The 25,593-nt window shown below is 36.8% G+C and overlaps 1 protein-coding gene across 1 annotated transcript in view; it reads right to left on the reverse strand.

Moving 5' to 3' along the window:
* Positions 1–740: 740 nt before the first annotated feature.
* The window catches only part of CYP2C8 (cytochrome P450 family 2 subfamily C member 8), a 35,288-nt gene continuing 10,435 nt past the window's right edge, over positions 741–25,593 (reverse strand). The window contains exons 5-9 of the mRNA XM_004049829.5: positions 23,806–23,982; positions 11,263–11,404; positions 8,337–8,524; positions 2,862–3,003; positions 741–1,274 (exon numbers count right to left, since the gene is read on the reverse strand). Coding sequence (XP_004049877.3) covers positions 1,093–1,274; positions 2,862–3,003; positions 8,337–8,524; positions 11,263–11,404; positions 23,806–23,982 — 831 coding nt within the window. The 3' untranslated portion in view covers positions 741–1,092. The remainder of the gene's footprint in view (positions 1,275–2,861; positions 3,004–8,336; positions 8,525–11,262; positions 11,405–23,805; positions 23,983–25,593) is intronic.

Genomic DNA, 25,593 nt, shown 5'->3' on the forward strand with positions numbered 1-25,593 from the left:
ACTGTTCCACAAGCCATAGCTACAGCTTTCATTGGACAAGAGACTGATTTCAGTAATCTTATTCTGATAAGAGGACCACTGAACCTGCTGTACTGGTTCTGACTGTTTATAGAGGCTTTGTGCTTGAGTGCCCTCATGTCCCTGCTCCATTTTTTTGCCTATGGGGTTAAAGATGAGTGGATCAGTGAAGTAGAAATGGAGATTAAGTGTCTAAATTCATGCCTCTGTTTTGGTATTATTGTGAACACTAATAAATATTTGAATTTTTTTTGCTTTATGTTTTCAACTTAGAGTCAAGTATGAATATATACTTTCATATTGCTAATCATATGTTCTGGGTTTTATTCTTCTGTCTCCAAACAAGAACAAAATCCTTGGAAAGTCTCAACAGATTACATTATTTTTCTAATTTATATTTCTTGTTTTACACTTAACATAAATGCATTGGTAATTTGATTCTATGGCCCTGAAGTAATTAGCCTCATTTTATCTCCAAATAATACACAACTGAACTGATTTTCTCAATATTTCCCTGAAGGTTGTTTCTTCCCTTGGACAGACTTTCTCTGTTATAAAGCCAAGCCTTCAGTAACTCTAGATGACAAACATCCAGAGACCTTCCTCACCCTCTTCTCCTTTGTCACTATCTGCTTATTATTATGAGGACAAGCCTGGCCTCCTGGCACTCTTTTCTTTATTTCTTGCATTATGCACAAAAGAGGGAAAGTCTGAGAACTGAATCAGCAATTAATAACACTTTTTATTTAGCACATTCACAAAAGAAATGGATCTAAATTATCATTCATTAATCACTTTTCTGTGTTTTACAGTGATAACATATTAAAAAGTCAGCATTAGAAAAGTATTAGCATATGTGGCAATTAATACAAGTGTTACACAGTATGAATAATTGCAGATATATTTGTGCAGTGACCTGAACAACTCTCCTTAATGGAGGTTGGATGCTTATGGGATATTGAGTGAATGGGAAGATTTGATGAGAGGTCAGAGAAGACATAATAGTGGGAATGTCCTTGATAAAAAAAGAGTTGCAGGTGATAGCAGATCGGCAGCCAGATGGGCTAGCATTCTTCAGACAGGGATGAAGCAGATCTGGTACGAGGGTGGCAGAGAAACAATCCCTTTGGTAACTGCAGTAGTATTGAGGTTCTTTAAATCATCAACAGATTTCAGGTTAAAGTTCTGTAAAATTGTGGTTAGAAATAAAAATAGCTCCATGCGGGCAAGTCCTTCTCCTGCACAAATTCGTTTTCCTGAAGACAACAAAGAAAGAAAGTAGTTACTCCTTGTGTTTAACTGTGACTGTGACAAACAGTCGTTTGTGACTTGCACAAACAGAATATGCAGTAAATAATTGATTAATGATTGGGTAGATGAATGAACATGTGGATGAATGGATGGATGAAATGATGGATGGATTAATGGATGGTGGGACAAACAAATGTACAAAAAGAGACATATTTGCTATCTGTCTAACATCTAATCTCAGTAGGCACCCTTCATTCAACAAATATTCATTGATTATCAGCTCCATAACAGTCGTTTCTTTATTTATTCCCACATTAAAACAGCTCTTTTGCCATTTTGAGTTTCCATCTGTCATTATAGAAATACATGCACATTCTTGTTTCCTGTTCCAAGCCTGATATTCCATGATTTTTCCTTCCACTTTTCACATAATCTGTTCTCAGCTCTAGTCATACACTCTCTTCATCAATCTTGAACACACCATGAAGTTTCAAGTTTCATATCCTGGTGTTCATTTTGGCTAGGATACGTCTTTATTAGGATACATTCAGGACATAGGTTCAATTTCATTTCATCTTCACACTCTTTACAATCCCCTCAAGTAATCAAATCCTATGCTCTCTGGTTTTCCTCAACAGCATACTCATGTTTTCATTAAAGTACAGATTACCAGGAATCGTAATTCTGTATTTATTTATCTATTGTGGTAAAATGTGAATTCTTGAAGGAAGGTCTCTGTCCTTGTCATGTTGGTATCTACAGTGCCAAATATAAAGCAGACATGAAAGATCAAAGAATAAAGGAAGGAGATTCCATGGCCAGAGACTTAGCACACAAAACACAGGTGTGAAAAGCAAGTATCCAGGATATATGATCATGATTGGAAGAAGACAGGGTGCTCTGGAATCACTGCAAAATAACCTCTTAGCTTATGTAACCTCTTAGCTTCCGTTAAATTTTATCACCTCCTTTGAAGCACATGAAACATCCTCTGAGTTGCTTACTCCATTTTATGCCTCACTGTGTTATATGAGAGAGCAAGAAGCATGTAGAGTCCCCCTCTAGCCGCTACCCAGGGGCCTGTGCTTTCCTCTCTCACAGTCCTGGTCTGACTAAATTACAATGACCTGTTTACTCTTCTTCCCTAACTCAAGAGTGAGCCTCTGTTCTCATTGAAAGTTGTGCCCTTGGAGCTCAGCCTGGGAGGTGATAGACACCATGTAGAAGACACTCAATGCAGTTGTGGACTTAGATACATTTGTCAAGGCAGGTAAGGAAAGATCAGATGAATTTTACCTTCTAGGAGGAGCTCTTGGGTGCCTTAGTGATGTATCTAGTGGCAGAGTTCAGTCAAACCAAGATGTTAGTTTTCTCAATTGGGAACAACAGAGTTAACTCCTGCAAGCACCACTATCTGGCCCAATAATGACGGTGTATTGTGAGGGTGGAGTGCATGGGTGTTAAGAGTGATGCTCTTGATCATGGACAAATAGCAATTCTACCAGCCCCAGAGGAGGTGCCATGTAAATTCCAACTAATTCCAAAAAGTTCTCTCTTTCCTTTAAATACAAATGGAAACGAGTTTCTATTACCTGCTGAGAAAGGCATGAAGTAGTCACTTTTCTTAAAGTTGCCATTCTTATCTAGAAAGTGGCCAGGGTCAAAGATATTTGGATTAGGAAATTCTTTGTCATCGTGTAGCACGGAAGTCAGTAATGCCATTATGGTTGTGCCCTGGAAGTAACAAAACAGATAATCTGATTTATAAAGAAGTCCAGAAGTGAAGAGAAGTAGTGGACATCACGTAGCCTCATAACGTTGATCTATAGATGAGGAAACTCAGGTCCAGCCAGACACAGTAATTTACATGGATGAGCTTAAGGCCAGTGGTGGAAGCTTGCTAAAGAGCTTTCCAATCACATTTGAAGTCTTACATCTTGGATACTTGTGTGCAACCTTCTGAATGTGTTCTCCAGATCATCAAGTTTGGATGCCCTTTTCTGGCCTCATTTGCTGCTCTATTTCATCACTTCAAATTTGACACATCTTGTATTTTGATTATGTAGATTATGGTTTAAAATGGAAGTCTCTGTTGACACTTGAAATGTCCAGAGTATCTGTTCATAGAACTTTTGTAAATAAACACGTAATCTATTTTAATATGATGTCATCTGGGATGATAATCACAGGTGCAATAAGTAAAAACTATTGTGTGTTTATTATTGCCATGCTACAGATTAATTTTAGCTTAAAACACTGAAAAGATGATGAAATTACAAAGATTATCACTTTGCAACAATTCAAGTCAGGATCATCAGGTCAGGTAAGGATCATCAATTAAAGCTAGAACCGTTGGGTGTGTGATTCTGGAAGCAGGAGTTTCAGATAGTTTTAATGCACTCCCATAGATTTTTACTAGTTGCATATAAAAAGCAGAACCCCTACAATGGTAAGATCTGGAGGATACAACCTTATTATGTGGGGAACTTAGCATGACCAATAATGACATATGTGACATTTTATGCTCCCACCTCATCAATGTGATTCAGCAGGATATTTAAAGCACCTATTAGTTTTCTTGCCAAAATTGTAGCTGGAATCTGCCTCTAGAAAACAGTCATACAAAACCAGCCTGAGGAACATTTTAAATGACTGCTGGTCTCAAAAAAAGTCAACTGATTGAAAAGAAACAAACCAGGAAAGGAACTTTCCTTGATTACAGGAGGTGAAAAGGTCAACATAAATGAACTATATGCTTGTTCCTTGCCGGGATAGTAAACTGCAGGAGAAAAAAGCCATAAAAATATTCTAGAAAAATTGTGAAAATTTAAATTTAGGCTGTATTATTATTTGAACAATAGCTACTGAGTGTGACTATTATTGTGTAAAAGAAAAATCTTTGTTTTGGGGCATTACATACTGCAGTATTGACGTGTAGATAGACCCTTGTATTGAGAAAGAAAAACCTCTTCTGGTTGTGTGCTTTGATAAAAACTGTGGATTGAAGTCCTAATCCTTGTAAAAAATCAGTGACAATTAGGGAAAACCCCATCACATCTTGATAAGTTATCAATTCTGTCTTCTCCAGAGGATGACATTAGTAATTGAAACCTTATCAGTCTCATTGGTTTCCTTCATGAAGATATAACTTTTATTATTTTTAATTGAAAAATAGTAAGTGGAATTGTGTAGTTTTTTTTTCTTTTAACCTTTTATTTATTTATTTATTTTTTATTATTATACTTTAAGTTTTAGGGTACATGTGCATATTGTGCAGGTTAGTTACATACGTATACATGTGCCATGCTGGTGTGCTGCACCCACTGACTCGTCATATAGCATTAGGTATATCTCCCAATGCTATCCCTCCCCCCTCCCCCCACCCCACCACAGTCCCCAGAGTGTGATGTTCCCCTTCCTGTGTCCATGTGATCTCATTGTTCAATTCCCACCTATGAGTGAGAATATGCGGTGTTTGGTTTTTTGTTCTTGCGATAGTTTACTGAGAATGATGGTTTCCAATTTCATCCATGTCCCTACAAAGGACATGAACTCATCATTTTTTATGGCTGGATAGTATTCCATGGTGTATATGTGCCACATTTTCTTAATCCAGTCTATCATTGTTGGACATTTGGGTTGGTTCCAAGTCTTTGCTATTGTGAATAATGCCGCAATAAACATACGTGTGCATGTGTCTTCATAGCAGCATGATTTATAGTCCTTTGGGTATATACCCAGTAATGGGATGGCTGGGTCAAAGAGAATAAAATACCTAGGAATCCAACTTACAAGGGATGTGAAGGACCTCTTCAAGGAGAACTACAAACCGCTGCTCAAGGAAATAAAAGAGGATACAAACAAATGGAAGAACATTCCATGCTCATGGGTAGGAAGAATCAATATCGTGAAAATGGCCATACTGCCCAAGGTAATTTACAGATTCAATGCCATCCCCATCAAGCTACCAATGACTTTCTTCACAGAATTGGAAAAAACTACTTTAAAGTTCATATGGAACCAAAAAAGAGCCCGCATCGCCAAGTCAATCCTAAGCCAAAAGAACAAAGCTGGAGGCATCACACTACCTGACTTCAAACTATACTACAAGGCTACAGTAACCAAAACAGCATGGTACTGGTACCAAAACAGAGATATAGATCAATGGGACAGAACAGAGCCCTCAGAAATAATGCCGCATATCTACAACTATCTCATCTTTGACAAACCTGAGAAAAACAAGCAATGGGGAAAGGATTCCCTATTTAATAAATGGTGCTGGGAAAACTGGCTAGCCCTATGTAGAAAGCTGAAACTGGATCCCTTCCTCACACCTTATACAAAACTCAATTCAAGATGGATTAAAGACTTAAACGTTAGACCTAAAACCATAAAAACCCTAGAAGAAAACCTAGGCGTTACCATTCAGGACATAGGCATGGGCAAGGACTTCATGTCTAAAACACCAAAAGCAATGGCAACAAAAGACAAAATTGACAAATGGGATCTAATTAAACTAAAGTGCTTCTGCACAGCGAAAGAAACTACCATCAGAGTGAACAGGCAACCTACAAAATGGGAGAAAATTTTCACAACCTACTCATCTGACAAAGGGCTAATATCCAGAATCTACAATGAACTCAAACAAATTTATAAGAAAAAAAACAAACAACCCCATCAAAAAGTGGGCAAAGGACATGAACAGACACTTCTCAAAAGAAGACATTTATGCAGCCAAAAAACACATGAAAAAATGCTCACCATCACTGGCCATCAGAGAAATGCAAATCAAAACCACAGTGAGATACCATCTCACACCAGTTAGAATGGCAATCATTAAAAAGTCAGGAAACAACAGGTGCTGGAGAGGATGTGGGGAAATAGGAACACTTTTACACTGTTGGTGGGACTGTAAACTAGTTCAACCATTGTAGAAGTCAGTGTGGCGATTCCTCAAGGATCTAGAACTAGAAATACCATTTGACCCAGGAATTGTGTAGTTTATAGCATAGCAACTAAAACATCTGGATGAATACAGAAACCATGTGATAGACAGCATTGTAAAGCTGCAAAGACCAAAATTGGCCTCCAGATTACAAAGACAATAATTGGCCCCAGTGACGGAAGAACTTCAGAGAGGTAAGCCCATACCTACAGTCAATTTTTGACTGTGTTCATGTCATATTCAATTCTGAATCAGGACAGGAGGTGTTGTCATTATAACTGCCTATGAGAGGGGAATGAATACATTCTGGAAAAAGATAAATGTTCTCTGAAATTCTGCATTTTTTCATATATAATATCTGGTACTGAGACATAGGTTTTTAGGCATTTCAAGGATACAACTAAGCAGTCACACGAAGAAAAGTGGAAGGAAGGGAAAGCAATAAAAACAGACCCACATTAGGGAACATTTCTCACCTAGTTTTATGCAGCCAGCATTATATTGTTATCAAAACTCTGAAAAGAAAATTTTGAGGAAGAAAAATTGCAGACCAAAATATCTTATGAATATGAATACAGAAGTCCTGAACAATAAGTAACAGAACAAATCCAGATGTTTGTGTATACTTATGTATATTTAGTGATGGATGTGAGGCCAGTATATACAATCATATAAATAGATGCAGAGAATCAATTTGATAAAATTGCACACACATTCATGACAAAAATTTATATAAAAATGAGAGAAGAGAAAAAACTTCCCTAATCTGATAAAGAATATCTACTAAAATCTTAAAGATTTCTGATAAAGAATATCTACTAAAATACTTAAAACAGCAGCAATTTTTGGGGATCTTAAAGTCCATAATTGGGCTGCAGATTACACTGTTAATTTCTATTACAGACTTTAAAATCATGAGGGAGATCGTGTTTGCCTCACTGCCTTACTGTTCTATGAGAATGATTTTTGATAGTTTCCCTTACTGCACAACTTTTCTCCAAAGTGTTTGTCTTTTAGAACGGCCAGAAGGAAGTTACTGGCTTTTTAAAAATCTGTGCAAAACTACCAAGGTGCTCTGGGCTCTGCTCCCTGCCATCCCCAGTTTGCTAGCCTTATTTGGGGAAGGTACTGGAGTCTGATCACTTGGAATGACATGAGCCTTCTGGGGGCTGGGGATTTATGAAAATATCAACTATCTGTTTCATAACAAATGTAGAGTATCATTTCAAACTATAGTCATGAAAATTCTTTTATAAATGAAGTTAAATAAAAGTCAATTATTTAAAAAAATACTTAAAACATCATTCTCAGTAGTGAAATATTAATATTCTTATACTCTACCCCCAGCAGATCAGAAATGAAATAAGGATGTCCTCTACCACCAATTCTGTTCAGTGCTATCCTGGAAATCCTAGCCAGCACAATAATGCAATAAAGATAAATTGAAGACAAAATCATTGGAAAATAAGATATAAAATACATATTAACCCAGATAGCAAAATAATGTACATAGAAATTCCAAGTATATCTACAGATAAATTATCAGCAATGATCAGTAAATTTAGGAAAGTTGTTAGATATAAGGTCATCAGAATAGTATAATTGAATACAATTACTTATACCAATTACAAAGAAATTAAAAAATTAAAAAATTATAACAACAACAAAATATTAATTATCTAGGAAAAACCTAATAAAAGAGTTGTAAACCACTGCATTGAAAATAAGACTTTACTGAGAAAATAGAATAAAGCTCAATAAGTTGGGAGCATAACCATATTCATGAATTTAAAAATTCAATGCATGAACATGTTAAGTCTTTCCATATCGAACTACACAATGAATGTCACTTTGATAAAAATCTCAGAAGAGTGTTTTGGGAAATTGACACACTGATATTTTCAACAATTATTTGAAAGTGTAACACCTAAGAGCAGCCTATTAATGAGACCTAGCTTTATAAATCTTTATAGCCCCAAATAAAATAGCAGAAAGTCCATCAAGCTGCCACATGTATGAGTTTTGCACTTCTCTCATCTTGTGTTGTTAGAGGGTTGGAACCAAACTAGCACTTTGGAAATTTCAGAAGTACAGAAATATAGTGTAAGAGAAACAAGCTTACCTTGGGGATGAGGTAGTTTCTGAACTTAGTATCAGTGGTCACTGCATGGGGCACACCGGTGGGGACAAGGTCACTGTATCTCTGGATCTCGTGCACTACAGCATCAGTGTAAGGCATGTGGCTCCTATCCTGCATGCAGGGGCTCCTGTGTCTGCCAATTACATGATCAATCTCTTCCTGGACTTTAGCTGACAAGACACAAGAAAGAACTGATGGAAACGCAGATATATGGAACATTTGTCATAGCAATTCAGGGCCACATTAAACATGATATAAAAATCCCAGCAACATTACAAACATGAGTTACATGTCCAGAAGTACAACCAGCCATATAAAAAGAATTACCATAATATAGATACATACCACTCTCCTACAAACTAGTCATTATAGTGCATAAGTACATTTCTATAAATTAGCATATATGACAACTAATACAAATTTAAGTAATACATTATTTAAAAAATAAACAGAACATAATAAGTCAATAAATTACAGTGCTTGCAAACATAAAAACAAGAATCAAATATTATATGTATTATCAAAATAATATATGGGGTATAATGTTAAATTGTAATGGTTTTATAAATATATTTGTGTGTGGTGGTGGTGGAGCAGGGGCAGTGATGCAATTAGCAATGGTACTGTCTTCATTCTTCCATTTCCAATTGTGGCCACTTTGAGCATGCTAGCAGTTTCTTCTGAAATTTATATTTGTATTTCTAAATAACCACCATTTCTTTCTATTTTTTACTTAACAATTTTTAGACAATATTTAATGATTTTCTGGTATGAGAGATGAGAATTTTCATCTCCATCTCTATTCCATATATAGACACACGCCCACAAAGTTATATGTGTACACACAGACACACCCACACACGTACACACACACAATTCTCCTCCTTCTACTTACCAGAATATATTTAGACCACAGTTTCTGGTTATATCACTATTCATTGTTTACATCATTCTAAATATACTCACAGAAGCACACACACACACACACACATATATACACACATACACATTCTTCCTTGGTTCTTTAGTTAAATCACAATTTTTCTATTCTTCAAGTTAGAGTATTTGCACATGTTTGAAACTCCTAGTAATAATTTCCCAATTATAGGGAAATCTCAGACTATCAATCACATCTCTTTGGTTCTTGAAGTCTCCTCTACATGTATTATTCACCTGGTCCCTTCTGAAGTGGTTGTTTCCTAGGAGCACAGCAGCCTCTCTGACACTCTCATTCTCTTACATGAGGTCTCCTGATTCCTGGCACCCATTATTTCTTCTGACTTAGTTTCAGACATGAGATGGAGCACAACCCCCAGTATTGGAGAAAGTTAGTAAAGAGGGTGAAATTTGTAGCAAGCACGTAGGTCCCAAATACTTTTTTTCTGTGAATACACAAGATAATATGCTTGAGAATTCTGATGCTGTTTGAATGCTGATATTTTATATATGACCTGATATAACTCTCTGAAAGATTTTAATTTTCCCTTTACTTCTGGTGCTCTGAAATTCCATGACTTTGTGTCCTGTGATGGATGTTTTAATTTCATTCACTCTGCTGGACACTTATAGATAACTTTCTATTAAGTTGGCAAAATACAGAGGTCTTTTCTCCATACTTGTTTCTTCTCTGGAGAGTATCTAGCTGGCTGCTGAATGTCAGGAAGCAAGATGAAGAAAAATGCTGAGTCTTTGAATCTGAGGAATAGATCTTTCCCAAACCTTTTTTTTTCTGTCTTCACATCTCACAGTTTCCTGGCCCTGTAAAGTGTCCCCGAGTACAGGGGTTCTTAGGCTCAGTTTCTCTGGAGAGTATGCTTCCCTTTCCCAGTGGGAAAAAATCAGGTACCTGATAAAAGGAGTTATGGAGGAAACTTGGGCAGGAGAGCCTCCCTTTTCAGTCTCATTCCCTACTGTCTTTGGCTCTTGGTGCCTCCAAATACTGAACCTTATGAGAATCACAGTGACACAGATTAGCTTCTCCTCTTGATAAATCTTCCTCTGCTAATACTTACAACTCCATCCTCTGTGCTGTGTCAATTGTCAGCCCTCCATTGTCTCTCCATGTTTTAGAAATTTGCCAAAGACTTATTGGCTATTTTCTATTCTCCTCTCTTTTCACTTCAGCAGGCTAATTTTAATTTGTAATTTAGTTATTGAAATTTCTGTGGGATCCTGACACAGGGAAAAAGGTATGTTATCTGCTGCAAAGCAGGAACTATTTAAATGTAAATTCTAAGGAAATGTAGAGTTTACTCTAAAGGTAAATTGTAAATTCTAAAGAAAAGTTGTATGTGAAAGATGCAATTATTAAACCCCCTTCCAAATATCCCTATTTGGTCAAATAGCATTTTTATGAAACACACTCCTAGAATAATAAAATTCCTTTAGGAATGGCCTCTGCTTAAATAGAAACACCTTTGTAAGAGACTTTTAGATTACTTCCCAGACTGGAATTTATGTCAGGATGCCTCAGTACAATTCTAGAATTTCCACTTATGCTTCAATAAAGATTGTTTTCATCTCCCCACCCCAGCATTAGAGCATGGAATTTTTAAAATGAGAAGTGAACCTACTGTTCAAAGTGGACTTTTCATAATAAAACCAACATTCGATACTAGGGCAATTTATGCTGGCTCTCCTTACCACAAATTACCTCTGCTGAAATCCAGACACTTCATCAGGGCTTTATTTATTTTGCTACTGCCATACTGTTTTTACTGATCTCTGTCATCCTCCTCCATTGTGCAAAGATGTCATTTTAAATCGTGTCATCAAATTTAGACAGATTACAGCTGATGACACAAATTTAAAGAATGAGGCTTCTCTGAGAGAAACAAGGTGGAGGATACTGGCACCATCTTCTCAGCATTGTTCTGAAATTCACTTTGTTCATCATCTGTGGTCCTACCTGTGACCTCTGGGTGCTTCAGCAGGAGCAGGAGTCCATATCTCAGAGTGGTGCTTGTTGTCTCTGTTCCAGCAACAAATAGATCAGCTACAGTGCCAACCAAGTTTTCAATATTGAATTCTGACTTTTGGTTGTCCTTTTCCTAGAAGTGATTTCATGCAATTATCTGACAAATTATGTGCCAGTATATCTAAATACACTAAATTTTAAAAAACATACTATTTTTTAAAGTTAGCCAAAAGAGATACTGGACAGTACAGTATTAGAAAAAGCAACTGTGTGGTATGGCAGAAACTGCAGATCAGTTGACTGAAACTTTATTTCCTGACTGACCTACAAGTTCCATTCATGAAATCATTCGCTGCTTAGGTTAGTCACACAGAATATTTCTTTACCCAGAAATAAAAGCAGAAGTATACTGATGCCCTGTCTTAGTTCAATTTGTGTTATAAAACAGAATACTATAGACTTGGTAATTCATAAAGAAAAGAAATTTATTTCTGATGATTCTGAAGGCTGGGAAGTCCAAGAGCATGGCACTGGCTTCTGGCAATGGCCTTCATCCTATGTCATTGCATGGCAAAAAGTAGAAGGGCAAGAAAGGGTAAGAGTGAGAGCAATTGGGGGGGCACACTCACATTTATAACAAGCTATCAAGAACTACCCCACTCTTGCAATAACAACATGAGTATATTTATGAGGTCAGAACACTGATGACCTAGTCATGTTTTGTTAGGCTGCACCCACAAACACTGTTGCATTGGGCATTCACTTTTAGCACATGAACTGTAGAGGACACATTCAAACCAGAACATGAATCTTCTTCTCTTTTCTCCTCATTACTCAAAACACAAATGTGAAGGGGGAGGTAGGATTGACATCATCTTGGGACATGAGCATTTGATCATAGTAATGAAGACTTCTATACTAAATATGGTAAAAAAAAAAAAAAAAAAAAAAAAAAAGGCACTTGACTCTCTCATGCTTCAGGGCTACCATATTATTTCTAGTCTAGCCCACTATAAGACTTCTTGTATTTGAGATATATAAGCCAACTATTTGATTAAGCTCTTGATATAGTTTGGATAATAAATATTTATCTCACCCAAATCTTTTGTTGAAACTTAATCCCCATTGTTATAGGTGGAATCTGGTGAGAGGTGATTGGGTCATGGGGGTAGATTTCTCATGAGCATTATTTCCCTTGATGTTATCCTGATAATAAGTGAGTTCACATAAGATCTGGTTTTTTAAAACTGTTTCCCCAACTTGCTTCTCCTCTTGCCATGTGACGTGCCTGTTCCTGCTTTGCCTTCTGCTATGAGCAAATACTCCCTGAGGACTCTCCAAAAGCTGAGCAGATGCGAGCGTCATGCTTGTACAGCCTGCAGAACTGTGAGCCAATTGGGCCTCATGTTCTTATAAATTATCTGGCCTCAGATATTTCTTTATAGCAATGCAAGAACAGCCTAACACATTCATTTTTATGTTTTTTTATTATTTGTAAGTGAACACAATTTTAGTTTATAGATATAGGTAAATTAGGGCTATATCATGAAAAGCGTTACACTCTTGAATCAAGAGTTTGCAATTTTCTTCTGTCAAAAATTTACAAAGACTCAGTATCAGCTACATATTCATTACAAAGCTGAAATGTGTAAAACAAATATGTCAACGAAACCAAGAATGAAATATAGTGAAAGAGAATGAGTTCACAAAGACAAGACAGGTTTAACAAAGTTGTAATCCAGATAGGCAACAGGCAGCTTATTCTTAGGAATAAGTTCAGGAATAAATAGGAAAATACAAAGTGAAGAGAAATGGCAATTATTAATACAAAAACTTGAGGCATTAACTACCTATATTGGATAAAGAAGAGTAGGGGCAATGCAAATGCCAAGGCCAAGGGACTAATCGAATAAAGTTCTCATAAATTGAAAGTGTGAATACACCTACAATAAGAAAAGTATTTGAATTAGTAATCAAGAACTCCACCCCCCTCAAAAAAAGTTCCAGCTCAAGATTACTTCACTAGTGAATTCTACCAAAATAGTTAAAAACAGCTCAGATCCAAGGAAAAGGAAAGGGACCTTGTGTGAACAAGGTAATATCCTTGAGAAGTCTCAAAACCACAGCCTACTCCAGTACTTGTGCTCATGAAGGCAAGGAAGGTCACCTTGAGTTCAGATCCCAGCAGTCTGCCAAATTGGGTAGGGAGGCTGAGAACACTCCTACCTGCCCTTTCCATGGATTAGTAAGTCTCTCAGGGTTTCACCTCTGCCAGCTTCTTTTTACTTTATTTGTGTGTATGTGTGTGTGCGTGTTTGTGAGTTGTAGATTCTTCTTATGAATTGACCAATAAGCTCCATTGCTCTCTCTTTAACAGTCCATTTGGCTTATGATTATTCACCTGTAATATTGGCTCTTCCTTCTGAAGATAATTGAACATTGACATCTTTGTCAGCCAACTGGAAATCTCTGATGCCTCAGGCTGTGGAAAGGTCTGAGAGATGTACAGTGCTTGGGTTCCACTCTTTGCTACAAAGGAGGGCAATGTTGAATGGGGCTTAACTGGGCCTAACTGTCCTCTGGTCTCCTAGCAGCAGGTGCAAGCACCACCTCTGATGGAGGTGGCAAGAGAGTGACATAGACTTTGTAAGATTTACTTGGTTATAAATAGGTTTAGTGTGGTAATTTTCTCAAATGCCAGCTGTACTAGCAATGTATTGGGTTTGTGAACACACTGAAGACCTTCCGATTAGCTGGGGTGATGTGGGTATGGTGTTAGCTGAGATACGATAAAAGTTTTCTCCTTCCCAAATGATAAAAGTTTTCTCCTTCCCAAATGATAAAAGTTTTCTCCTTCCCAAATGCTATGTTATTTTGCCAGCAGATGTTGTAATAGGCCGTGCCTATTGGCTTCCAGCTAGGAGGTGGTTCTTGCAGGAAAGAGCCACCTACGCTGGTAGCTGTGGGATTTGTGCTTGGCTGATATTACCCAGGGGATCATGTAGAAGAATGAAATATGATTCTTATATCTCACCACATACAAAAATTAACTCAAGATGGACTAAAGACTTAAATATGAGACTTGAAATCATAAAAATTCTAGAAAAAACCTATAAAAAACTCTTCTGAGCATTGGTGTAGGCTAAGGATTTATGACTCAGTGTTTAAAAGCAATTTCAACAAAAACAGTTGACAATGGGACCTAATTAAACTAAAGAGCTTCTGCACAGTAAAAGAAATGACAAGCAGAGTAAACATACAACCTACAGAATGAGAGAAAATATTTGCAAAATATACCTTCAACAAAGGAGTATTTTCCAGAGTCTACAAGAAACTCAAAACAGCAAGAAAAAAATCCGAATAATCCCATTAGAAAGTGGGCAAACAACATGAACAGAAATTTCTCAAAAGAAGATATACAAATGGGAGAGTGGAGCAAGATGACAGAATTGAATGCTTCATTGATTATTCCCCAAGCAAAGACATCAGTTTAACAGCTATCTACATAAAATGTACCTTCATAAGAACCAAAATCAGATGAGCATGCACCTTGATTTAAATATATATCACTGAAAGAGGAACTGAAGAGATAGAAAAAATACTATTGAATTACTGACATCCTCTCTTCCCCTGGCAGCAGTGGCATGGTTCAGAGAGTATTTCTGAGTACTGAGGGAGGGAGAGCACAGCAATTATAGAGCATAAAATTAGTGCAGTTCTGTTAAGGCAGAAAGGAAAACAGGCCCAAAATCAGCTGATGCCCACTCACAGAGGGAGCATTTAAACCAGCCCTGGCCAGAGGTGAATCTCTGATACCAGTGGTTGGAACCGAGTTTCTACAAGCCTCATCACTGTGGACTATAGGGCTCTGGGATGGTAAATAAACCTGAAAGGCAGTCTTGGCTACAAGTACTGTAACTTTTATGTGAGTCCTGGTGCTGAACTGGGCCCAGAGACAGTAGACTGGGGTGGGAGGTGCAACCTACTGAGACAGCAGCTGGGGATGGGTAAGGGAGTGCTGACATCCCCCCTCTCCTAATCCCAAGCTGCACAGTTTTCACTTCCAAAAGAAACTGCTTTCTTCTGCTTGAGGAGTGGGGGGCTTGAATAGCTAGCAGCAATACCCAGGTACTATGTTGAGGGCTTTGGGTAAGTCTCTGAGGCTTACCGGCTTCAGGTAAGACTCAATACATTCCCAGCTAGCTGGCTATCAGGAAAGACTCCTTCTACTTGAGAAATCAGAGTGAAATATAAAGTCGACTTTGTCTTGCAACTAGGTACTAGCTTGATCACAGGAGGGCAGAGCACCAAGTGCACTCCTGGACTCTCCAAAACCAGGACTTGGCTCTTGTACAGGGTCTGTATTCTGCATGGGCCTGTGGTAGCACTGCTCAAGGGGTGAGATTCCACTGCCTTTGGAAAGGAAAGGGAAGAGTGAGAAGGACTGCATTTTGTGGTTTGAGTGTCAGCTCAGCTGCAGTACAATAGAACACCAAATAGACTTCTAAGGTTTTTGACTCTAGTCCCTGGCTTCTGGGTGGTACCTCTGGACATGCCTGGGTACTGGAGGAATTTTCTTCACTGAAGGGAAGGACACAGGCCTGGCTGGATTCACCACCAACTGATTGTAGGGCCCCAGATCCTTGGAAACATAGGCAGTAGCCAGGGAATGGTTGCAGCAAGCTTTGGGCAAGACCCAGTGCTCTGCTTGTTTTAAGTCTCACCCAGTGCAGTCACAGTGGTGGTGGATACATGAATGCTTGTGTCATTCCATCCCCAGTTTCAATTGACTCAGAACAGAGAGAGAGACTTTGTTTATTTGGGAGAAATTAAGGGAAGGGAACAAGAGTTTCCGTCTGGTAATCCAGAGAATTCTCTTGGATCTTGTCCAAGACCATCAAGGCAGTACCTCTACAAGTCTTCAAGAACCACTGCATTATTGGGCTTGGAGTGCCCCTAAAGCAGATACAGCTTAGATCACAACACTTAACTCATTTCCCATTTATTAAAAAAAGTGCAGTTCACTGCCGGTGCAGTATTCTAGGGGCAAATCGAAAATAGGTTAAGTCCTTTTTAATATCTGGAAAGCCTAACAAGAAGGATGTGTACAAAAAAAATCCCAGACTACAAAGACGACAAAAATACCTAACTCTAGAATGCCCAGCCCCCGATGAATATCTACAAGTATAAAGAAAATCCAGGAAAACATGACCTCACCACATGAACTAAATAAGGCACCAGGGACCAATCCTGGAGAAACAGAGATGTGTGATCTTTCAGCCAGAGAATATAAGATAGTTGTTTTGAGGAAACCTAAAGATATTCAAACTAACACAGAGAAGAAATTCACAATTCTATCAGATAAACATAACAAAGAGGCTGAAATAATTTACAAGAGTCAAGCAGAGATTGTGGAGCTGAAACATGCAATTGGCATACTGAAGAATGCATTGGAGTCTTTAGTAGAATAATAGAATAGAATTGATCCAGCAGAAGAAAGAATTAGTGAGCTTTAACACAAGCTATTTGAAAATACTGTTAGAAGAGACAAAAGAAAAAAGAATAAAAAACAATGAAGCACACCTACAGGATCTAGAAAATAGTCTCAAAATGCAAATCTAAGAGTTATTGGTCTTAAAGAGGAGGTAGAGAAAGAGAAGGGAGTAGAAAATTTATTTAAGGGAAAATAACAGAGAACTTTCCAAAACTAGAGAAAGGTATCACTATCTAAGTACAAGAAGCTGATAGAACACCAAGCAGATTAAACCCAATGAAGACTACTTCCAGGCATTTAATAATAAAACTCCCAAAGATGTCCTGAATTGTATTGCCCAGATTTTCTGCTAGGGTTTTTATAGTTTTGGAGCTTACATTTAAGTCATTAATCCAGCTTGAGTCAATTTTGTATAAGTTCAAATACATGAAAATTAAACAATATGCTCCTGAGTGAACAGTGGGACAATGAAGAAATTAAGAAGAAAATTGAAAAATTTCTTGAAACAAATGATGAGAAAACACAGCATATCAAAACCTATGGGATTCAGCAAAAGTGGTACTAAGAATAAAGTTAATAGCTGTAAGTGTCAACTATCAAAATAGAAGAAAAACATCAAATAAACAACCTAACAATATACTTTAAAAAACTATGAAAGCTGGAGCAAACCAAACCCAAAATTAGTAGGAGAAAAGAAATAATAAACTCAGAGCAGAAATAAATTGAAATAAAGAAAACAATACAAAATATTAACAAAGCAAAAAGTTGTTCTTTAGAAGCATTAAAGAAAGCTGACAAACCTTTAGCCAGACTAAGGAAAAATGTGACATGATCCAAATAAGTCAGAGATGAAAAAGAAGACATTACAACTGATATCACAGGTATTCAAAGGATCATTGGTGGCTACCATGAACAACTATATACCAATAAATTGGAAAACTTAGAAGTAATGAACAAATTCCTAGATACATACAACCTACTGAAATTGAACCATGAAGAAATCCAAAACCTGAACAAAATTATAGCAAATAATCAGATTGAACTCAAGAGAAAGCATCCTAGTAGAGAAAAGCTCAAGACCCAATGACTTCAATGATGAATTCTAGCAAATATTTAAAGAACTAATACCAATCCTACTCAAACTATTCCACAAAATAGTAAAGGAGGGAATACTTCCAAATTAATTCTATAAGGCCAGTATTACTCTGATAACAAAACCAAAGACACATGAAAAAAAAAAGTTATAGGCCAATGTCTCTGAGGAATATTCATGCAAAAATCCTCAAGAAAATAGCTGCAAACCAAATTAATGAATACATTAAAGAGCTCACTCATCACAACCAAGTGGGATTTATCCCTGTATGCAAGGGTGCTTTAACATATGCCAATTAATTCGAAAGCATATGGTCATTTCAATTGATACTGAAAAATTATTCGATAAAATTCAACATCCCTTCATGGTAAGAGCCCTAAAAAAAACAGGGTATAGAAGGAACATACCTCACCATAGTAAAAGCTATCTACAAAAGACCAACAGCTAGTAACATACTAAATAGGGAAAAACTAAAAGCCTTTCCTCTAAGGTCTGGAAAACAACAAGGATGCTTACTTTCACCACTGTTATTCAACATTGTACTGGAATACCTAGCTAGAGCAATCAGAGAAAGATATAAAGGGGATCCCAATTAGAATGGAAGAAGTCAAATTATACTCATTTGCAGAGAATATAATCTTATATTTAAAAAAACCTAAAGACTCCACTAAAAAACTATGAGAAATAATAAACAAATTCCGTAAAGTTGCAAGATACAAAATAACATACAAAAATCGGTAGTATTTCTATATTCCTACAGCGAACAATTTAAAAAATAATTTTAAAAAGTAATCCCATTTACAATATCCACACATAAAATTAACAATGAGATACCATCTCACACCAGTTAGAATGGTGATCATTAAAAAGTCAGGAAACAACAGATGCTGGCGAGGATGCAGAGAAATAGAAACACTTTTACACTGTTGGTGGGAGTGTAAATTACTTCAGTCATTGTGGAAGAGAGTGTGGCAATTCCTCAAGAATCTAAAACCAGAAATACCATTTGACCCAGCAATCCCATTACTGGGTATATACTCAAAGGATTATAAATCATTCTACTCTAAAGACACATGTACAAGTGTGTTTATTGCAGCACTATTTACAATAGCAAAGACTTGAAACCAACCCAAATGCCCATCAGTGATAGACTAGATAAAGAAAATATGGCACATATGCACCATGGAGTACTATGCAGCCATAAAAAAGAATGAATTCATGTCGTTTTCAGGGACATGGATGAAGCTGGAAACGTCGTTCTCAGCAAACTAACACAGGAACAGAAAACCAAACACTGCATGTTCTCACTCAAAAGTGGGAGTTGAAAAATGAGAACACATGGACACAGGGAGGGAAACATGACACACCAGGGCCTGTTGGGGGGTGGGGAGCAAGGGGAGGGAGAGCACTGGGACAAATACCTAATTCATGCGGGGCTTAAAACCTAGATGACAGGTTGATGGGTTCAGCAAACCACCATAGCACATGTATACCTATGTAACAAACCTGCACATTCTGCACATGTATCCCAGAACCTAAAGTATAATATAAAAAATCACTCAAAAATATGAATAGAAGGGAAAATTCCTTATCATAATAAAATGTATTTATAAAAATTCCAAAGATGTTTTATATCAAATTGTGAAAATCTAAAAGCTTATGCCCTAAAATCAGGGGGTAAAAAAACCCAAGTATATCTACTTTTACTACTGCTATTTAGCATCGTTCTTAAGGTCCCGGCCAAAACAATTAGACAAGAAAGAGAAATAATGTAGCAACTTGTATATTATGGATTTTTTTAAAAAAATTAAGGATTATGTGCCATAACTAAATGGGATCTATATGAGGAGTGCAAGAGTGCTTCAATAAGAAAATCAATCAATGTAATACACCACCATATTAGAAATAAAGGAAAAATCTAACAAAATAGACCATCTGAATAGAAGCTGAGAAAGCATAAGACAAAATTCAATACTCTTCCTGATAAAATCACTCAAAGATATGAATAGAAGGGAAATTTCTTATAATAAAATGTATTTATAAAAATTCCAAAGGTATTTTATATCAAATTGTGAAAATCTAAAAGCTTATACCCCAAAATCAGGGGGAAAAGATCCAAGTATATCCAATTTCACTACTGCTATTCAGCATAGCACTTAAGGTCCTAGCCAAAACAATTAGACAAGAAAGAGAAATAAAAGGCATTTAGGTAAGAAAGGAAGACGTAAAACTATTTCTATTTTAAGATAACACAATTATATATAAAGAAAAGTCCATATAACCCACAAAAAACAACTAGAGCTGATAAATGTTTTCAGCTTAATTTTAGGATGTAAGATTGGTCCAGATATCAGTTGTGTCTGTTTATATCAGCAATGAGCAATATGAAAATAAAATCAAGGAAATAGTTACATTTGCAATAGCATCAAAAGGGCCAAAAGCCCTGAGAACCTATAATCAAGAAGATAAAAAACTGAAAACTATGAAATGTTGCTTAGAAAAATAAGGAGTACCTAAATAAATGGCAAACCATGTCATTTTAAAGGATTGAAATGGCACACGTATACATATGTAACAAATGTGCACATTGTGCACATGTACCCTAAAACTTAAAGTATAATAATAATAATGAAAGACTTAAAATTGTTAAGATGGCAATGCTTCCAAAAGTAATCTAAAGACTGAATGTAATCACTGTCACAATTCCAATGTCCTTTTTAAAATTTTTATTTGTGCAAAAATGGAAAAGCCCATCCTGAATTTATATGCAACTACAGGGAGAGGACTCAATTTCCAAATTTCCAGACTTCAAAACAAAACTATAGTAGTCAAAACAGCATGGTACTGGCAAAAGGAAAGAAATAAAGACCAGTGGAATAAAATTGAAATCCAAACATAAACCTAATCATCTATGCCCAGTTCATTTTCAACAAATGTACCAAGATCATTTAATCTAAAGGAAGAGTTTCAAAATAAATAAATAAATAAAGGAAGCGTTTCTTCAACAAACAGTGCTGGGACAACTGGGTAGCCACATACAAAAGAATGAAGTTGAAGCCCTATCTCACTCTTATGCAAAATATAACTGAAAGTGAACGAAAAACTTAAATGTGAACTAAAACTATACAATTCTTAGAATAAAACATCGGGTTAAATCTTAATGCCTTCAGAATTGGAAGTGGATGCATAGATTTGACACCAAAGCAACTAAAGAGAGATAAACTGGGCCTCACCAAATTAAAATGTTTGTTCATCAAAGGACAAAATTAAAAATGTGAAATGACAACCTGTAGAATGGGAGAAAATATTTGCATTTCATACGTATTTAGTAAGGTTTAATGCCCAGAATCCATAAACAATTACCTACAGTTCAACAACAAATGACAAGCAACCCAGTATAGAAATAAGCAAAGGGCCAGGTGTGGTGCCTCACAACTGCAATCCCAGTGCTTTGGGAGGGACAACATGGGTGGACTGCTTGAGCTCAGGAGTTTGAGACCAGCCTAGGAAACATGGTGAAACCAAGTTTGTACAAAAAAAATACAAAAATTAGCTGGGTTTGGGGGCTTGTGCCTGTGCTCCTAGCTACTTGGGAGGCTGAGGTAGGAGAATCACTTGAGCCCAAGAGTCAGAGGTTGCAGTGAGCCAGGATGACAGCACTGTACTCCAACCTGAGCAACAAAGAGAGGCCTTGTCTCCAAAATAAATAAATAAAATAAAATAAAACTGAACAAGGGCCTTGAATAACATTTCTCTAAAGAACATGTAAAAATGGTAAAAAGCTAATTAATATCATTGGTCAAGTCAAAACCACAATGAAATACCACTTTGCACTGACACAAAAAACAGAAAATTACAAATATTGGCTATAATACGGAAAAGAGGAACCCTCAAACATTGCTGATGGGATTTTAAAATGGTGCATTTACTGTAGAAATGTTTAGTTGTTTCTCAAAAAGTTAAACATAAAATTACCATATGACCCAGAAATAACACTCCTAGGACTATACCCTGGAAAAATGAAAATATATTCATGAAGTAACTTGTATACAAATGTTCATAGCAACATTATTTATAAGAGCCAAAAGGTGAAAATAACACAAATGATCATCAACAGATGAATGATAAGCAAATTGTCATATGTGTACATGAAAATGGAATATTATTGAACCACACAAAACAACAAAGTACTATCACATGCTAAAACTTAGTTGACCCTCCATATCATTATGCTAAGTGAAAGAAGCCAGGAAAAAAGATCACATATGCCATGGGTCTTTTTATATGTTATACTCATTATAGGCAAATCCATAAAGATAGTTGATTAATGTTTACTACATGATGGAGTTGGGAATGAGGTGTAACTATTTAATGATATAGTATGTTTCTGTGGAGTGATAAAAAAAGTTTTGAAAGTAGAGAGGAATGGTAGTTGTGATGCAGGGCAGGCAAGTCCCAATGTGGAGCTTAGCCTGGGAGGGTTCCTGGCTTTGCCCAGAAAAGAATTCAAAGGCAACTCAGAGGTAGAAGAAAACAGCTTTGTTGAACAGGCAGTGGTACAGCTCTGCGAGGGCTCCTGCAGAGCAGGGCTATGATATAGGCAGAGAGTAGCAGCTCAGGGCAGTTTTGTGGTCATTTTTATACCCACTTTTAATTGCATGCATATTAAGGGACAGTTTGTGCAAGGAAGGGGTCCTATCTTTTGGATCATTGGGTGCCATGGAAAGGGGAGGTAACTCCTGGGTGTTGCCATGGGAATAGTAAATTGACACGGCATACTGGTGGGCAGGAATGATTGAAAGCTGCTTTCATCCTGGCCCTGTTTTAGCTAGCCATCAATCTGGTCCCATGTCCAAGACCCACCTCTGGAGTTGACTCCCACCTCCTACCTCAGTTGCACAGTATTGTAATTAAACAAAATACCATTAAAGTGTACACTTTAAATTGGGTGATATATGGTACATGAATTTCATCTCAATATTTAAAATGTCATAATTTTCTGAATTAATCTATAGAGTTAATGCAATCTTAAAATTCCTATGGGCTTGTTTGCAGAAATTGACAAGTTTATTCTTAAATTTTTGTTGCGACTGAATGAACACAAAAAAAGCCCAAATAGTCTTGAAAAAAGCTTTGAGGACTCATACTTTTTGATTTGAAAACTTGACACAAAACTACAGTAATTAAGACTTCAAAATGAGGTACTACTGACATAAGGACAGACAGACCAATGGAGTAGAATTGAGAGCCCACAAACAAATCCTCACATTTATACTCAACTGGTTTTTAATGAGGTTGTCAAGACAATTCAATAGGAAAAAATATACTTTTTCAATAAATAGTTCAATGAAAACAGGATTCACTCTCACAGGTTACCTGATAAACATCAACCTCCAACTCCTTTGTGCAAATTCATTTTAGGTTACACTAAATTAAACCTTCTCTCTTCCATCCACCAACTCTTTCCCACCACTCACCTCTCCACAGACTACTCATTCCATCTGAAACCTTTCTTCTGTTCCACACGGCAAATATATTAAGGGCTATGTCAATGTGCAGGGCATACAGGAAGCCCATTTATGATAAGCCATTCTTTTCCATTGTCACATAATCTATGTGCAATATTGATATCCATCTTCAGTTTGTGGTAGGATATTTTGTATTTTCTACTTATTTATAATTGTTTCCATTTGACTGCAGTGTCTATATTATTCTACTCATGTAGATTATTTTTATTTCAAGAAGAGGGTCTATGCATTCTAGCCATTGGACAATTTTGTATTTTCCATGATGTTTAGTGCAGGCCCATAAATACAATAAGTAATTAAGATGCTTGTCAAGCATTACTGGCCTGATCATTTAAACATCCTTAGTAAATTACAGAAGGATTCGATGAATCACAAAATGGACAAGAAATCAAAATACTGATCTGTTGCTAATATCTTACCTGCTCCATTTTGATCAGGAAGCAATCGATAAAGTCCCGAGGATTGTTAACATCCAGTGATGCTTGGTGTTCTTTTACTTTCTCCCTAATGTAACTTTGTGTAAGAGCAACATTTTTAAGCACTTTGTTGTGAGTTCCTGGGAAACAATCAATGAGTAGAGGGAAATTATTGCAGACCTAAAAGAGAAAAGAATATTAAATATAAACATGTCATAAGATATATGTATCTTACACCAAGCCCTGATTGAAATTATAACTATAAATATGAATAAGATATCATGTCCATTTTCATGGGAAATTTTTATACATATATACATTTTTTATTATACTTTAAGTTCTAGGGTATATGTGCACAAAGTGCAGGTTTGTCACATATGTATACATGTGCCAGGTTGGTGTACTGCACCCAATAACTCGTCATATACATTAGGTATATCTCCTAATGCTATCCCTTCCCCCTCCCCCCACCACACAACAGACCCCAGTGTGTGTGATGTTCCCCTTCCTGTGTTCAAGTGTTCTCATTGTTCAATTCCCACCTATGAATGAGAATATGCAGTGTTTGGTTTTTTGTCCTTGTGATAGTATGCTGAGAACGATGGTTTCTAGCTTCATCCATGTCCCTACAAAGAACATGAACTCATCCTTTTTAATGGCTGCATAGTATTCCATGGTGTCTATGTGCCACATTTTCTTAATCCAGTCTATCATTGTTGCACATTTGGGTTGGTTCCAAGTCTTTGCTATTGTGAATAGTGCCACAATAAACATACGTGTGCATGTGTCTTTAAAGCAGCATGACTTATAATCCTTTGGGTATATACCCAGTAATGGGATGGCTGGGTCAAATGGTATTTCTAATTCTAGATCCCTGAGGAATCGCCACACTGTCTTTCACAATGGTTGAACTAGTTTACAGTCCCACCAACAGTGTAAAAGTGCTCCTATTTCTCCACATCCTCTCCAGAACCTGTTGTTTCCTGACTTTTTAATGATTGCCATTCTAACTGGTGTGAGATGGTATCTCATTGTGGTTTTGATTTGCATTTCTCTGATGGCCAGTGATGATGAGTATTTTTGCATGTGTCTTTTGGCTGCATAAATGTCTTCTTTTGAGAAGTGTCTGTTCGTATCCTTTGCCCACTTGTTGATGGGGTTGTTTGGTTTTTTTCTTGTAAATTTGTTTGAGTTCTTTGTAGATTCTGGATATTAGCCCTTTGTCAGATGAGTAGATTGCAAAATTTTTCTCCCATTCTGTAGGATGCCTATTCACTCTGATGGTAGTTTCTTTTGCTTTGCAGAAGCTCTTTAGTTTTATTAGGTCCCATTTGTCAATTCTGGCTTTCGTTGCCATTGCTTTTGGTGTTTTAGACATGAAGTCCTTGCCCATGCCTATGTCCTGAATGGTATTGCCTAGGTTTTCTTCTAGAGTTTTTATGGTTTTAGGTCTAACATTTAAGTCTTTGATCCATCTTGAATTAATTTTTTTATAAGGTGTAAGGAAGGGATCCAGTTTCAGCTTTCTACATATGGCTAGCCAGTTTTCCCAGCAACATTTGTTGAATAGGGAATCCTTTCCCCATTTCTTGTTTTTCTCAGGTTTGTCAAAGATCAGATAGTTGTAGATCTGTGGTATTATTTCTGAGGGCTCTGTTTTGTTCCATTGGTCTATATCTCTGTTTTGGTACCAGTACCAAGCTGTTTTGGTTAATGCAGCCTTGTAGAATAGTTTGAAGTCAGGTAGCCTGATGCCTCCAGCTTTGTTCTTTTGACTTAGGATTGACTTGA

The sequence above is a fragment of the Gorilla gorilla genome, chromosome 8, assembly GCF_029281585.2.
Source record: "Gorilla gorilla gorilla isolate KB3781 chromosome 8, NHGRI_mGorGor1-v2.1_pri, whole genome shotgun sequence".
NCBI lineage: Eukaryota > Metazoa > Chordata > Mammalia > Primates > Hominidae > Gorilla > Gorilla gorilla.